Source organism: Rousettus aegyptiacus, unplaced genomic scaffold (genome assembly GCF_014176215.1).
Source record: "Rousettus aegyptiacus isolate mRouAeg1 unplaced genomic scaffold, mRouAeg1.p scaffold_m13_p_7, whole genome shotgun sequence".
Classification (NCBI taxonomy): Eukaryota; Metazoa; Chordata; class Mammalia; order Chiroptera; family Pteropodidae; genus Rousettus; species Rousettus aegyptiacus.
The window spans coordinates 87,843,760-87,860,342 of NW_023416310.1; the positions used below are offsets into that span (position 1 = coordinate 87,843,760).

A 16,583-nucleotide genomic window follows, 5' to 3' on the forward strand; every position below is an offset into this window, starting at 1 on the left:
TACAAACAACATGGTGGAGAGATGCCAGCCTCTGCCTTAGGACAATGGAATGACCCAATTCGCAAGGAATTTTTTCAGGGCCCCTCGCCCTCCCCTGCCTAGACTGAGATTCTCAATCTAACTTGCCCATATGGCTGGTTTTTCACATTCTGCAGGGGATTTTACTCCTGCCTGGCTCCTTTCCAACTTTCATATTTGAGCTCATAAGTTACCTCCTTAGAGAGGCCTTCCTTGATCACTCGATCTAAAGTAGGTATTCTTTTCTACCACAGTAATTTGTCACAACATCCTATTTTCTTTATGACCCTAGTAATGGTCTCTATAATTTTTTTTTATTTGTAAGCATGTTTATTGTCTATTTCCCTATAGAATATATGCTACATGGAGGAGACCAGAATCATATCTATCATGCCCCAGTGTTCACTCAGTGCCTAGCAAAGTGTGAAACATGCAGCGGTCACTCGTATTAGTCAGGTATTGTTCTACAACAACCATCCCCAAACTCAGTGGTATATAACAATGTGTATTTAGTATCATGCTCACAGGTCTTCAGGTTAGCTGGGATATTTCTGTTTCAGACTTTAGTCCATGGGTTGACTGTGGTACCTCTGTATTTCTCTTTTTTGGGACCAGCAGACTCTCTGGGGCATGGCCTATGCTTGAAACATGCCTAATAATATTCCAGTTGCCAAAGAAAGTCACATGACCAAACATAACATTAATTAATATCATCTTCTCAAGGAGTTTGGGGAAGAGATGAATAATTACCAAATAACAATCTCAACTACCACAATGCTCCATAGACATCAATGAGTAATAAATAAATACCCTCTCTCAGATCAGTTGACTTTTCTAGCTAAATCCTTTTCTAGTCATTACAATCCTGCGTCTCATCAGTATTAGTTTTCAAGTTACAATCCACTGCGAATCCATGATGTAGCGTGCAAGAACCATCCTGCCCGGTTCTTCTCGGACAGAAACTAACTTAAGGTCTCTGCCTATTTCACAGAGGTTAAAATCTTCTTTGTCTGATCCTGGCTCTCTCTGTCCCCCCTCTTGAGGTATAAGGAAGGCTTCATTCTTGCCAAAAACTAGAAGGGATGGAACCAATTAGAAGAACCTACCATCTGGTGGTGTGGGATTCACAGATTTGCAGCCAAGGTTTCCAACTGGGACTGTTTAAGAATTTCTCCACAATTGCTTGAGTGTCTGAGCATAGAAGAAAATGTCTGGTCACCAGGAAAGAGTATAGGTGCCTCAGAATCACCAGATATCTTAGTGCCGATAGCCCCAACCTTCTGTCAAAGAGTGGTCTGAAGGGACAACCTTCGAGCCACACTGCACAGGTGCTAAAACTGTTCCAGGAACACAGGTTTGCTGCTGGCTGGCCAGGGATGATCAGCCTTCTCACAACTTTGACTAACTTATCAGTCTACCTGGAGTTTAAATGCTTTGCTCACACAGACCTCTGATCTTCCCTTAGCACTAGAACCCCTTGGGGGCTCTTCTCTTATTGGTTGCTCTTCTCTGCATTAGCATGTTGACCTTCGATCTAACTCCAGCCTCTGAATTTTCCTTTTGGAAGACATGTGCCTTGGGAGGACAGCTACCGAGCATTTAATATCCATTCTTTTGATAATAGCATCCTGATTTCCTTTGAAGGAACTGTTTTCACCCCACTTCTATATAGTTTAGATGGGCTCGTGGAAACCAGCAATCCATTTGGTCCATCTCACTAGCCCAGCCTCTAAGAAAGGTCACATGACTAGGCCTAGACCAACCAAAAAATGACAATATTTTGGCCACTGTTTAATGTTTAGAAATAAGCATGTGTCTTGATTTTTATTCAGTGACATCAGGCCCAGGACTTTTGTGGAACTGATAAGAAAAGAGAAAATTCCTTTCCATTGGACTTTGAGATGGGCAAGTGAAGGCTGGCTGTTCTGGGATCTTATATGTGACATATATGTGCCTGAGAGTAAAGCCAATTTAGAGAAAAGCTAAGCCTGAAAATCTCACATGCGTATCTCAGTTTTGATATCATTCAAGCCCCTAAATCTAGCTGTACCTGGAGTTGAAATTATCCAGTTAGTTGGGTTTCTAAAACTTGCCACCAAGAGAATCCTGACTGCTCACTGCCCAAACGGGGTTGCCCCCTTGTCCCTATAAACAATTATTTCTTAAGCCAAAGACCCTGTCTGGCCCACGTATTTAGTCCAATCTTGTAGACTGAGTCACAATTAAAAGAAATACTTTCAGATTTAGCGTTGCTGCATATCCGGACTCAGGGTAAACTTAGCCTTCTTAAGATTTCAATTTTTCCCACTCACAAAATAGATTCATTCATAGATAATGACCACCCTCATAGGAAAAACACTAAGGATTAATTAGTCACATTGTACTTATGGTGCATTCATGTTAATAGATAAGAAGCCTAGTTAATTATATTATCCTGTACTTGCCCAGCACTTGTGATTTTTCAAAACTTTTTCATTTAAATAATTATGTTGGCCTATTTTAATATCCCTAAGACTCTGGTATTATAACCCCATATCATACATCTAGAAATTAAACTGGACACAAAGATTTCTCAAGGTCATGCAGCAAGTCAATGTGAAAGCTGGCATTGAATAAATTATTTCAATTTTTGTACACACTAAGTATTCTATTCAATTTCATTGGACATTGTCCTCCTGGGCAATAATACTTTTAAATCAGAATAGTATACAAACGACTAAACTTTTATTGAGATGATCATCATGGAATCACTTTTCAAGAAAAATTTTGGAAATAAACTATATATTCAATCAAAGGAGATAGATTAAATAAATTAGGGTACATATGTACAATAAGCTTTTAGGAAGACATCAAAAATAAATGTATAATATTCAAAGTAACATGTTTATTATAATGAGTAAAAATTATTTTTAAGACAGTAATATAAATCTTTTCTTAATTTCTAAATTGATATGGTCAGAAAAAAAATGGGAAGTTTACCCTTAGTACTATAATTACACACACTTCATTTCGTTTAGTGTCCATGTCCCCATAGTTTTCTATAGTACACATATCACTTCTGTACACATAATGAATATTATTCTCAAAAAGTTCATTTCCATCCTAGCGATTCTCCATACTGAACACCAGAGACAGACATAACCATCGGGTGTCAATTTCATTAACCTACAACTGCCTCATTAACCCCAGTTTTACCTGTGTCCTCTGAGAGCTGGCCCTCCCATGACCTTGGGCTCCCCCACCGCTCTCTGGACAGCAAGCTGTGACACACCAGTCGCAAAAGTAGTCAAGGGTGGAAAGGGGTTTCCAGTAGCCTCAGCACTCCGCGCACCTGGGCTGCAGCTAGCACAGAGTAGCACAGGCCACTTGACGGTGCAGAGGGCTGTGCCACACAAACCGGTGAGTGCTGACACCAGGGGAGGAGGGGGGCAGCTGCCATGGGCGGAGAACTACAGGACCCACAGGGGAGCGGGCAGACCCAGCAGTCAACGGAACGAAGAAAGCCCTCCCAGCTGGATGGCGTCTAGGGATGCAACCAGAAACACACACCACCACCTCCTCCCGCTCCCTCTGAGAGCTCAGTCTCCTCATCTGTGGAAAGAGAGGAAGAGTACGTACCTCACAGCATTGTACTGAGTGGAAAGTTGTTTTGAAATTAACCACCATTTCCTTCTTCTCATAATAACCACACATCATTGATATGAAATTACTTTCATTTGAAAGAAACCAAGTTTCAAAATAAGGAGACCTGACTTGCACAAGCCACGCAAGGCAGCAATGGCAGAGCCAAGGCTTGGACCAAAAATTCTTTATTTAGAAAATGGAGCTTTATATCTTATTTAGGACCATTACAGACAATAGTCCAGAAGGAGCTGGAATGAGCTTTAGATTTGACTTACAACTCATTTTCACTCCCATTATTTTCCAGCAACGCAGTTCAGTGCAGTGAAAAGTATGCGAGGGAGTTTACTGGCCTTCCACAGGAATTGACAATGAAGCCTGCTGGACCTCTCAAAGCTCATGCTCTCACAGCAAGATTTCAGGCTTATTGTTATCGCCACCACCGCTGTTACGTAATATACAGCTATTCATTCATTCACTCATTCACTCACTCATCTATCCATTCATTCATTCAGCTAGCACTACTGAACACTATTAAGTGGTGAAGATTTTCATGAGAAGCTAGAGAAAATGAGGCCACTTGCCCCCAAGTTGCTTCATCCATTGGGGCAGATAAAACAAGGGTCCAGGTGACTAAAACCTAGGGCTAAGTGTAACCACTGCTACCAAGGGCTGAGGGACAAAAGGGGTACGAATATGGGAAACCAAAGAAGGCTTCCTGGAGAAGATGATATAAGAGCTAAAACTGTCCAGAGTGACAGAATCTCAACAGGTGACTGTGGAAGAAGCAGTTTTTGGTACAAGTGGAGAAAGCAGCAGCATGAATTTGAGGACTAATGAGTTGTCTGGTTTGTCTGGTGAACAAGATTCAGTGTAGTGTGGCCTTCCTTGTTGATGAAATTACCGGGGACTCTGGATGATCCCCGGCCTCCACATGGACACATGCTCCCCAGATTCCAGGCCCGGTGCTGAATTAGCTTTCAGTCTCCATGAGCACGTCCACGGGCACACCACGGAGCCACACACAACAGCTCACGCCTACACTCAGTCATCAGCTTTCACAGCCCCCAGCATCTGTCCCCATCCCTCTGCCCATCTTCTGGACTCCATCCTAAACTGGAGACAGGAGCAAAGGGACAAAGGTCATTGCTACATTAGCAGAAAGTCTCCAGGGAGTGTGAATTTGGCGAAGTGCTCTGGCACATCCGATTCCTGGTGAGAAAATGGAAACCTGAACATGGCACCTTTCGGCTTAAAACCCTTCAGTGGGTTTCCCACAGAGCTAGGGCTAAAGGTCAAAATCCATAAATGGGCCCACCAACCCCTTTTCACCACCACTAGGCCTCTGCCCAGGAAGCTTCTAGACTACTCCTCCTGTTCCCAGCACCACATCACCAAAAGCCTTCAGGTCTCAGCTCAAACACCTACTCATTCCTCTGCCCAGAGCCTGTTCCTTTATAATACGCCTTCATTGAATCATGGCACCTTCTTTCACGTCTTTATCACGACCTATAATGATACACTCATTTGCATGATCATTTGACTAATAGTACTAGCGGGTAAAGACAACAGGGCTGCTTTCTGTTATTGTTCACAATAGTAAGCACTCTATAAATATTTGCCGAATATCGAATGAATGCATCCAAAGCCCTCGGTAGACTTAATGTGTCCCCCCTCCCATCCCCACATTTATAAGATGAGCATTTTGGTGGTGGGGGAAGGTTCAGAGCTTTCCGTGGATTCTCAATCTGTTTAGTGATCCTTTCTCTAACCAAAGGCTGGCACAAGAGCTTCTTCTCTGAATTGTTCATCCTTTGAGTTTTTCATAGAGTCTCACTACAGAAAGACAGCCCTAGAAGGACTCTTGGAGATTATAGGAGCTTCATTTATAAATGAGCATTGGGTTATGTGTGTGTGCGCGTGTGGGGAGGTCTTTCTCTATGTCACACATGAATGATTTTAAGAAAATAGATCCACATTTCAGCCTATTTTTTTTTATATCCAAATCAATATACTTTGTACTGCATCAGACTTGGGATGTGTGTGTATATGTGTCTTCCAGTCTATATCCTACCAGCCTTTCTAAATCCAATTCAAATGTCTTTGCTTTATAAAACCTGGTCTGGTTTCCCTTCCCTTGTGTGTGTGTGTGTGTGTGTGTGTGTGTGTGTGTGTGTGTGTGTGTGTGAGAGAGAGAGAGAGAGAGAGAGAGAGAGAGACATAGACAGAGACTTTGTTATATAATTTTTTTTTGTCAATTTCTTCTATAAGAATCTGAGTCCCTTCAGAGATAATCAATGCCTAATACATTTTATTCTCAATTCCTAGTGTAATGTCTTATAAAGGCAAATGGATTTTATCTCTTGCATGAACTTCACCTCTGACCAATTTGTAGTAACTGCCTGGAATGCTATGGTGAGAGGAAATTTAAGGCCATGTTGAGATTCAGTGGGAAAGGATTCTGTAATCAATGAATGCTGTCTGCAAGGGGATGGAAGGGTCAATAATGATACACATGCTTCATAAAGGGTAATTATAAAAATTCTCTGAATGAATGAACAAATGTATGAATCTTAACAACTTCCCAAATGTCTTATACTGTACTTGAGCATCTGAGAGGACAGTAATCTCTCCCAAGTCAACAGAAGACGTCCAACTCATCAGAGGAAGCAATGTTAACACATGTTAACACAATATTATAATAAGAACCACGAGCCAACCACAGACACAAGTTGAAGCCCACATATCTCAAGGAAAGGACATAGGTAAAAATGAAAGAGCCACAATCAGATTGTAACATCAACCAGAAAAATGCAGACATCTGAGAATGTAGTATGGATGCAGAGGACAAACGGAACTTTCTACCTTCCCCAAACAAACATATGCTATAGTTGTTGAAAGTAGGAAAAGAGAAATATTATAACGTTATCCACTTAAAATACCTTCCTCTCACTTAATTACTAGAGTCTGCTTCGCCCTTCCATGTCTACTCCAGTTTCACCTCTCCCAAGAGGTCTTCTTTGTCTACAGCACTACAGCTTGTTTCAGAAGTCTTAGCTCTTAATCCTGAATCATAAACTTTACTGGGACCCTTCGTGTGTAGAGTTCTTTTCCTGCCTTTTACTCTTCTGTGTGTGTCCATAAAGTATATATCTTGAAAGGGTGAAAGCTTAGGAAAGCTTGGAGTTTAGGAAACCCCAAGGCTGGCTTCAAATACTAGCTTAGACTCTTATTCACTGCGTAATATTGAGAAGACACTTATCTCTCTCAATTGCAGCAGCAGCATCCTTAAAAGGATAATAACCTTTTAAGATTGCTGTGTAAGACTTGAATAAGACAACCTATGGGAAGAATCTGGCACATAGTAGGTCTTCAAAATAATCTTTGTTTACCCCACCACCAGCCCTCCACACTTTTTATTCCTATATACAGACTAATTTTTTGAGAACAGGAGTTACACATCTTTTGTGTCCTCAACTATTTGGTACAGATTGAAGAGTAGATGCTATTAGAATGAAATAATGAAATGACAGATGCTGAAGGATATAAATCAAGTATAAGCAGGTTGGCAACATAATTTTGTTACATTGGTCACATGTACAATAGGGAGTGGCAGAGATTTTGGTAATTTGAGAGCTTATGCCTTGTACTTAAAGAGGGCAGCACTTTTCAGCCCTAGACAAATAGGTCCATGGTTGCCTGGTGCCCTACACTTTTTCAGAGAAGCCTGAAATCTAAATTTTATGCTAAAATTTGAAAAGTGCTGTGCAGGTCAAGAAAAACAAACCTGTAGACTATTTGTTTACAATTCTAAAAGTGATGAAGATGCTCAGGCAAGACCTAAGAGGACATTTGTCTGTTGCCGATGCCTAAAGTCTTGTTAGAATGCCCCTTGGCTTCTTAAGTGGGTCTACAACAGAGAGAGATCCACTATAATTAGGCACACTACCTTCCTCCTGATTGCTATTAAGGCTCTCAGCATCCTTATGCTGTGTGATTCCCTGATGCCTGGAGACATCTGTTAATTGTGTTAGGGGAATAGCCCTGTGACAGGTATTCTCAGCAATACCAAACAATAGATATACATGGTCTTTCTGGACAGCAGTTCAACACTGTAGAATAAATCAACTGGCTCTTAACAATTAAATGCTTTCAGGAGCAAGGCAGGTAAAGAAAATGAGAGAAGGGGGCTGGTTGGGAAAGAAACTATCTAGATGAGATAGATAGATACTCCCTGCTCCATCCTAGCCAATCAGGATTACATGGACCTGGGGTCTAGTATTGCCAGATCTTTCGAAATTTCAAAGAGAGCTAAAATACTGAAATTTTGATGTGAAATTTCATAATTCTTAAACATCGCATTAAAATTGGTTTAGGGATGGAGCAGGGAGTATCTTAACCACTGTATTAAAACTGGCCATTTGGTGACCCCTTTTGCAGTAATTGATAAACCTTAAGTGAATGACCCATCCATGAAGTGCCATAGGGGGTTAGAGCAGGGGGAGAACGGGTAAAATGTCCTCTTTACCTTTGCACATGCCATTCCCTCTGCCTGGAACACATTTCCCTCACCCCTTTCCAGCCCCCTAAATGTTTCCTCTTGGAAATCTTCTCTTTATCATTGAAACTCAATTCAACCACCACTCTCTGAAAGGCCATCCTCACTCCCCAAGTCATCTCCAATGCTCCTACAAATGGCTGTTGTAGCACACACACACCATTGCAGTTTGATTTTCTCTTTACTGGACGGTCAGCCTTGCCAGAGATAAGGTCTTCCAGGTTAGGGAATATGGCTTTCTTTGGTCTGCATTTCTAGTGCTTAATGCCATGCCTGGGCTTGGTTAAGGGCTCAGAAATGCTTGCCAAGGGAATGGAACACGTTTTAGATTAAAAAGTTTCTCAAAGTTCGATCCTTATACTAATGACTACAGAATCCCTCTAGGGCCAGTTCTTGAATATTCTGATTCAGGAAGTCTACAGTCTGCCCCTGAGTCTTGCTTTAAACAAGCTCCTTGGGTGAATTTTATATACACTGAAGTTTTAGAACCTCTGGGCTAAACTGTAACCCCCACAAGGAAAGAGGCTATATTTTCTTTGTTGACCATTATATTCCTAGAGTCCGGCACAGTTCTTGGCGTAAAGTAGGCATTTAACATGTATTTGCTGAATGAATGGTTCGACGAATGAATGAAAAGGTAAGAATTAAGTTGTACCAGTGCCCTTCAGACTGCTAATAGAAAGTCCTATTAGTAATTCACTTGTCCCTTTATTTATACTTAAACATAAAGGCACCAAGATAAGCTGAAGAGCTAGCAAGTAACCGCCATCTCTGAGAACACTCTCCTCAATGCCTGCCCCTGTAGGCTTGCAGGAGTGCTCGGAGGAGATCCCAAGGCATTTGGTTGCTTACTCAATGACTTTATCCCTTAACGTTGGCAGACAAGAAAAGTAAGAAAGGATGAATGCAAAGAAGACACTAAATTCTTATCTTGGACAGTGGTATTAGCAATTCTCCTCTTCTATATCTTTTGCATCCCCTACCTCATAATTACCACTCCTTTTTAAACCCTTGTAGCTAACACATCTTGTAGAAATAGTTCCTGTTACACTGCTTCTCCCTTCCCTTCTCCACCCTCTGGTGGAGGGATAATGAATAACAAAATATGTAAGGAAATATCAAATGACTGCAAAAATTATGGAAAAAACCCCAAATATTTGGTTATTTATGGAAGTAAGACTGGGCCAGTTAATTTAAGGTAACTACTAGGCCAGATTTCAAAAAAGCACCTGAAATTAAATCTGAATAAGATGTTTTTCTTATTTTTCCATAAATGATTAATTAACACATCCTACCTAAAACTTCTCTGTTTCTTTTGATATTTTTAACTCAATTCAAATCGGGACAGACATACGTTTTCCCAGACCAATGGACCACATGAACACAGCCCCAGAGGGCTCCTAGCCTCATACAGAAATTAACAGAGAATATTCCAGGCATGTCAGACATTATAATGCCACCATTACCACTCAAATTGCCCAGTACCCTCTCTGATCTTGGAGCCGATGAAGAGGAATTAAAGGTCTAAGTGCAAGATAACATTATTGCTTCTCAACAATCCCCTCAGCAGCGTCTCCCACTGGGTTGCAAGCTACTTGATAGCCAGAGCCTTTTATCATCTCTGTTTTTCTAATGTTCATCTCAGTTGATTGCATTGAAGAAACATTTAAAGAATAACCAAATTCCCAGAAACCTGTACGCTGGTATATGGCAGGAATCAAGTTTAAGAACCCAGATTCATTCATTCCAGGTCCACTAATCACAATGGATAATATCACTTATATCATATTTCAGTCTCCCCAGTGAACAGCCAACAACCCTATTAGAGATCAAATCTTAGGCTGTTACAATAACAATACAGAAGCATCGCCTTTTGCCTCAGAACATTTCCTCCTATTTTTGTTATATTATCTTGTCCTGTTAGTCAACATCTTGACAGTGCGATAGCAGTTAACATCTCTTTCCACTAAACTCTGCTGTGGACAGTTCCCAGCAGTACGAGTCAACACATGCCAGCCATGTATTCTTGACTCCCTAAGCAAGTAATCCTTCTTGAGTAATGGACCCTTCTGAGAGTATGACAAAAGCTATGGAGTATGACAAGCTATGGAGCCTTTCCCCAGGAAATAAATTAGTATATACATATGCATGCAGAAGATTAAGTGTAATCTCAGGTGGCTTTTAGATACATTGATGCCCATACCCAAATCCACCCAAATACCCTATTCTAAGCCATATAGAAAGGAATGGGAGGTTATGTGATAAACAAATACTTACACAATATAATTCTAGCTTTCCAGGGGGATGGTTTCACAGAAAGACAACTCAACAATGAAACTTCAGCTTTTTTTTTTAAAGGGTAATGAGTAACACAGTTGACAAGATTTTCAACCTCAGTATTACCAGAATGCAGAATTGCTATTTTTTTTTTGTTCAATGGGTCACTCCTGTGCAAAATTACAGCTACAATTTAGAGCATTATTTTCTTCTTAAGTGCTTTATTAGGCCACTGCCTTACAAAAGCCAGAAAATTTCCTTTCGCTTCTTGGGTAATTGTAGTATAATTGATTAGTTTACCATGGGATTGGTGTGTCGATGACAGTGCCCAGGAACATGGTTCTTAGGGGTACAAGAACGCCATTTACTTCCTGGATGAACTTGGGTAAGATATGTAGTTTCTTCATCTCTAAAAGATAATAGTGCTCTGCAGGGCTCCTGTGAGAATTAAATGAACTAACACATGAAAAGCAATTAGTACATTGCAGAGGCCATAATAGATGCTTGATAAATGGTAATGACTGCTACTATAACTGTCTATACAAAGCTGATAGTTCCTGACACTCAGAAGTGCTCAATAAATGGAATCTGGTATAATTATAACTATTGGAATTCCTATTTATATTACATTATAAGTGGTTTTAGGGATAGGGAGAATTCTGAATTCTCATTTTGAGCCTCCGAAGCACATTCAGTTGAAATCATTGTGAGTCTGCCATGAGGAAATGTGGGCAAGAGATCAAGGAAATATGGTCTGTGACTTCTAACATCCACAGCTCAGCAGAAGTCACCAAGTCTACAGTCACACACAAAACCTATGGTGCCAATTTAATCCAGTTTCGTGTCTCAAACTGTTCTTGCCCATTCAGCTCACACTTCTAGGCTATCATTTCCTCCTTGAGCTTAATCTCTAGAGGGGAAACGTCTCCCCTGATTAATTTTTATGTTTTCACCTGTCATAAAATGGCAATCACACAACCGTATAGTTTCCTTTTCAGTCCTCGTTGTCAGAAAAACTGAGGATGGTGTTTGTTGCCCACACTTTATAATGCATTCAAGTTCAGATGTCAGAAAAATTTCCCTCCTATCTTCTTGAGGTCACCTCTGTTCTGTTACATGCTACAAACGTGTCTTAAGCAATCCATCATTTCAAAGCATTTGGGAAATAATCATGGCACAGGTTTTTAAATAATTATTGGTCATTTCCCCAAATGGGAAACTGTATATACGACTTCTCACATATCTTTTCTCAACAAGCTAGAGACACATTTTCTCCTTTTTTAACTTGTGGACAGGAAAAGGCCTACGCATTTTAGATCACATTCCTCAAGTCAGAACCTTTAATTCTATGTCTCTCAGAAGTTTCCTATGTGTAAAACTCTTGCAGCTGAACCAGAAAACCTCTGCGAGGTAGAGGAAACGCAGTTAACCCAAGTACTCATTGTGCTGACATTTAAAGTTAGCTGACAGTGAAAAAGCAAACCCATTCTATGAAGCATTGCAGGATTTAAAATACCAACTGATGGAATCACTCAAAAGGCCCTGGACATTTTTCTTGGAGGGCTTTCTCTTAAGAAGACAAATGACAACTCAAGTCGTTTTTGCAACACCAACACCTACCCACAGGCCCTCCTCTCATTGGTCGATCGCAGAAAGAAATCTCAGAAATAGAAGCAATTACTTACATCTATAGGTCATCTCAAAGCTGTCGCTGATGTTCACAATATCAATTTGGGGGAGGAGCTTCGGGGGCTCTGTGAGTTGCGACAAAGCAAATCTAAATGCGGCATGTTCCTGTGACTGCTGGTTTGGAAATAATCCCCCTAAGAGGAAAGAAAATGCAACATGGTATCTGGTCTAGGGACAAGGTTAATTCCTCACCAGCCCACCACAGAGGGCCCTTTTCTCCCCCCTACTCCTATGCCAAACTTTCTAGTTACAGCCCTTAGCAGTGGGAATGAAAGTTCCAATAGATGCAACTAGACACTGAGGCTTAAACTTCTACAGAGGAGCTTTTATGTGACCAGGGACTCCAACACCCATCGCTCTATCCAAATATTTGATTGTTCACCGCTCAACTCAGCTCAGGTCAGAGAAAACAGGAGAACCGTGGAATTTCTCTTTTTCCTCCCTTGTGCAAACTATCTAGGTGGCCTGTGCTCTTACACACACATAAACCCTCACTGTGTCTAAGTTTTCCTATATCGAACCCATTTCTCACCACAGAGCCTTACAGGAAGTAGTGCTAATAAATGTTGCATAGTGAAATCTAATTATGGGACCCTGTGGGTTTCTTCAGCACTATAATCGTTTCTTTGACACTTTTGGTCTTTGACCTGCCAAGGCATGCGTGCAATTTAACTATCCTGTCACCCCTAAGGTTTATTATTCATTTCCTCTGAAAACTCTTGATTTTCTGCAAACAGTGTTTTGCTTCTTCTTTCACACTCATGATCCCTGCTCCCTAGAAATGACTTGTTACATAAGAGATTGCCATGGTGTGTATTTGCATGGTAGAATCTTGGGCTTCAGAGATGTGGAGACTTAAGAATGTCAAAAGGATACAAACATTCTATTCTAATAAAAAGCACAACGAAAGTGCCTGTTGGGGCTTTCACTTCAAAAGTGTAATGGCTTACCTTTGCATTTACTGTGGACATGTAAATGAATTAAAATACATTTCTGTGAGTTAAATCAGCTATTTCCAGAAGCTGAATTATAATGGCTGTTTACTTAGAAGTTTATCTCAGATCCACCAGGAATCATAGTCCCAATATCACGCACTTCTAACTTCTTATACAGTGGGTACATGCTTGTTTTTAAAAACCAATAAATGGCTTATAAAGCTTTTCTTAGAGATCATACGAGGAGAATCAAGTACTATCTGCTGGCAGTGATATTTTCAACATCTGTTCTACAATTTAATGTTTCAGCCCTTTATTTGAAAACAAAACAATGGTCATATCAGTTGACCAAGCAAGTTGGAGCAGCATATGATGAAAACTCTGCAGAGATACATGAGCAAACACATTATATACAGCCCTATGCATTCATACTCATGGCGACACACACAAATGCACTTGGGAGAAAGCAAGTCCACATATCTGAAGCCAAACATTTCCAGTCAGCAAAGTATCGGCAGTACTTAAGGACCAACATCAACAGTGCTACACGTAAGAGCAGCGATTTACACATGTTCATATGCCTCCATTTTAAAGAGTAAAATCACTCTTCTTGAGTCCAATGCTCCCCCCTCCCTGCCAGATGGCCACACCCCAAACACTTCCCAGTCTCCTTCCTCCACCCCTGCAATGAATGAAAGAGGGGGTGGGGGTGGGGAGGTAGGCAGCTACAGGCTGGGCTATAAGGGAAGTGTCTCTGCAGGAAGTTTTGTTTTGCGTGTAAGGCACTAACACACACCCACAGACACACTTCAGAATGTAGCTTAACAGGTGTCAGGAAACAAAGCAACTTACTCCATGGCTATTCCAACCGGCCTTGGAGACAGCCCACCGGAGAGGCCGAAAGAGACCGGTACTGCAGCACACGTGTGCCCGACGAAATACCACCTGCACCACATCTCCCCACAAACACACGCTCACGCGAAGAACACGAACGACCCATAATGGGACCTTTCCCTAGTGGAACTAGGTCCCTATCAGGGGAGAGAAAAGAGAACCCAGATCCACCAATATGACTCCAAGCAAAGCAGCCGTCTTGATTCCGGGTCACTGACAGCCCTGAGATGCTGGCCACGCGGAAACCCCGAGCCCCTGTGGACATGCTTTGTTATCGGTGTCATTGCTCCTGTTGGTTTTGCTTTCACCCATTATTATTAGGAGGAGCGATGTCTGTTGGCTGCCCCATGAATACAGGGACAGTGGGTGTCCTGTGACAACCAAGAAGGGGAAATGGGGAACAAAAAGGCATGCAGCACGTTGAAACCGGGCTCCAAGTTGGGAGGATGGAGCCCAGTGCTGGGGGAAGGCTAAGAGGAGGGGAGAGGAACGTGTGTGTATATGTGTATGTTTGTGTGTGTGAGAGAGGTAGACGATGTCTGTGCACACAAAACCTAAGAGGAGGGGGTGAACGAAGGAATGGAGAAAAGGCAGGCTAGGAAGTTCCGGGATCCCAGGAGTGGGGACCACCAGCCCTGCATGGCAGACAGCAGAGAGGGGTCCAGAGCAGAGAGAGAGCCCCCTCGACTCAGAGCAGGGCCTCTTGGCATTATTTCAGTGGCTGCAATAAACCCAGCACCCTTCACTCCTTATCTTAGAGGGTCTCTTTAAAGAGACCTCCCTGAGCTAAGAAATCACTGCCTCTCTCAAGTGTATATGTGCATATTTAACACATAATCACACTCCTAAATACACACACCACGCATGTTTATGTAAGTACACGAATCGGGCACCATTTACCAAGCAATGGAGTTAACTACTTGAACACCCACCATCTCTTTCTTTGCTACAGCCTGATTTTTTTTTTCCTCCAAAGCACTGGTTCCTCCATTTCACAGGCTCATGCCTAGAATGTGAGTGGTGTGTGTGTGTGTGTGTGTGTGTGTGTGTGTATGTGCACGCACTTCCCTTCTGCTCCTCATCCGATCCAGAGAAGCCCCCCTCCTCCTGCTGTGGCCCAAGTCTTTCTCCCATCCCCACACAGCAGCCGATGGCCAAGCACAGCCCCGTAGTGGGGGGGGGGACACAGACCACCCACCCCCATAAAACCTGGCCAGACCCAGAGAGTCCCTCCCCAGGCTGCCCCTGTCACTCACCGATCTGGATATTGTTGGGGAAATTGGCACCTACTACCGCGCCTAGAAAACCGGTGCAGAAGAAGGCGAAAATGTGCTGCATATTCCTTTTTGCATTGGCGAAAAAGAAGCCCAGGTCCAATCATAGATTGAGTGTTTCTCCCCCTTCCCTTTATTCCTCTCTCGGTTCTGCCGGTTCTTTTCCTCCTGCCGTTCCTTGCTTGCTTGCTTGCTTCCTTCTGCGAGGTTTGTCTGTTTCCCTTGGAATCCGAGCACTTAAACTGCAGCGTTAACACCGACTGACAGCCAGATTAACTGAGCACGGGAAAGAGAAGCCGTCCTCATGCTAGCCGGAGCGCTGGCTCCCCTCTCCTCGCCTCGCCTCTCCTCGCGCAGCCTGCCTCTCTCTCCCTCCCTTGCTCTCGCTCTCCCCCTCACACTCGCACAGGCAGCAGGCTCTGCGCGCATACCCACCGAGCCAGCCCAGAGTTCCACTGCTGACCTCCTCTGCCTGTCACTCCTCGACTCCCCGGCCTCACCTTATTTATCCTCCTTCCTGCGTGCGGGGCCCACGGGTGGGTGGGTGAGGGGGTGTGATACAGGGAGCTTGGTCCCGCTTGGCCCCTTCATCCCACCCCCAAGCCTCTCTCAACTCCCCGCCCCTCCCCCAACCCCCAGCCAGGCAGCTGCTCCTGGGAATGTGGGTTCAGCTGTAAGTCAGTAGGTGGCAGGGGGTCCCGGCAATAGTCCTCCATCCACTCGCTGCTTGATCTAGGTCACTTTTTCTAGGAGTGTACTGGCTGTGCTGGATCTGTCTCCTGCACGCCACTGGCCCAGTTATTCCTACAACTAATTCTCGAGGGGAAGACCCTAGAAATCCCTCCTTGGAGTTTTAAAGGTGAAAAAAATGTCCCCCCCCCCCTTTACAACGAGAAGAATAATAGAAAGATAAATGGGAGGGTCTGGAATGATTGGCAGGTGCCTTGACTCGACTCGGACATTTGGCAGTCCCAGTTTGCCTTTACAAGCAGAATGGATGGTCTCTTAACCCCTAGGCATTGAAAATGGGCCCCCTTCCCTGTTTCCCCGCATTCTACAGGAGACTATAGCATCAGAATGTGTGGGTGTACAATAAAGGCGAAGAATACTTACACAGAGCAATTACATGAGTCACTTTGCAGAGATTCTAGTGAGAGGATTCAGGCTTTTCTCTGTTACATCTGGGTGCTGGTCATTCTAGTGTAAACTGGAACCCCATAGACCCTCCTGGACAGGGGCTTCCGTGGAGATAAGCTGCAGAGAGAACAACTGTGTTCAGGGAAGTCGTGTGGGTTGCAAAGTGGCAGTCACTACCTG

General features: G+C 42.9%; 1 protein-coding gene across 3 annotated transcripts in view; it reads right to left on the bottom strand.

Annotated features, from left to right (window-relative positions):
• Nucleotides 1-15,724, bottom strand: part of GRIA1 (glutamate ionotropic receptor AMPA type subunit 1) — a 278,498-nt gene extending 262,774 nt beyond the window's left edge. Inside the window, exons 1-2 of one of the 3 annotated variants that reach the window (XM_016167002.2) lie at nucleotides 15,249-15,724; nucleotides 12,160-12,297 (exon numbers count right to left, since the gene is read on the bottom strand). In XM_016167002.2, the coding sequence (XP_016022488.1) occupies nucleotides 12,160-12,297; nucleotides 15,249-15,330 (220 nt within the window). In that variant the 5' untranslated portion in view covers nucleotides 15,331-15,724. The remainder of the gene's footprint in view (nucleotides 1-12,159; nucleotides 12,298-15,248) is intronic. The other 2 variants (XM_016167003.2, XM_036224243.1) reach the window with 2 other exon arrangements.
• Between the last annotated feature and the right edge of the window lie 859 nt (nucleotides 15,725-16,583).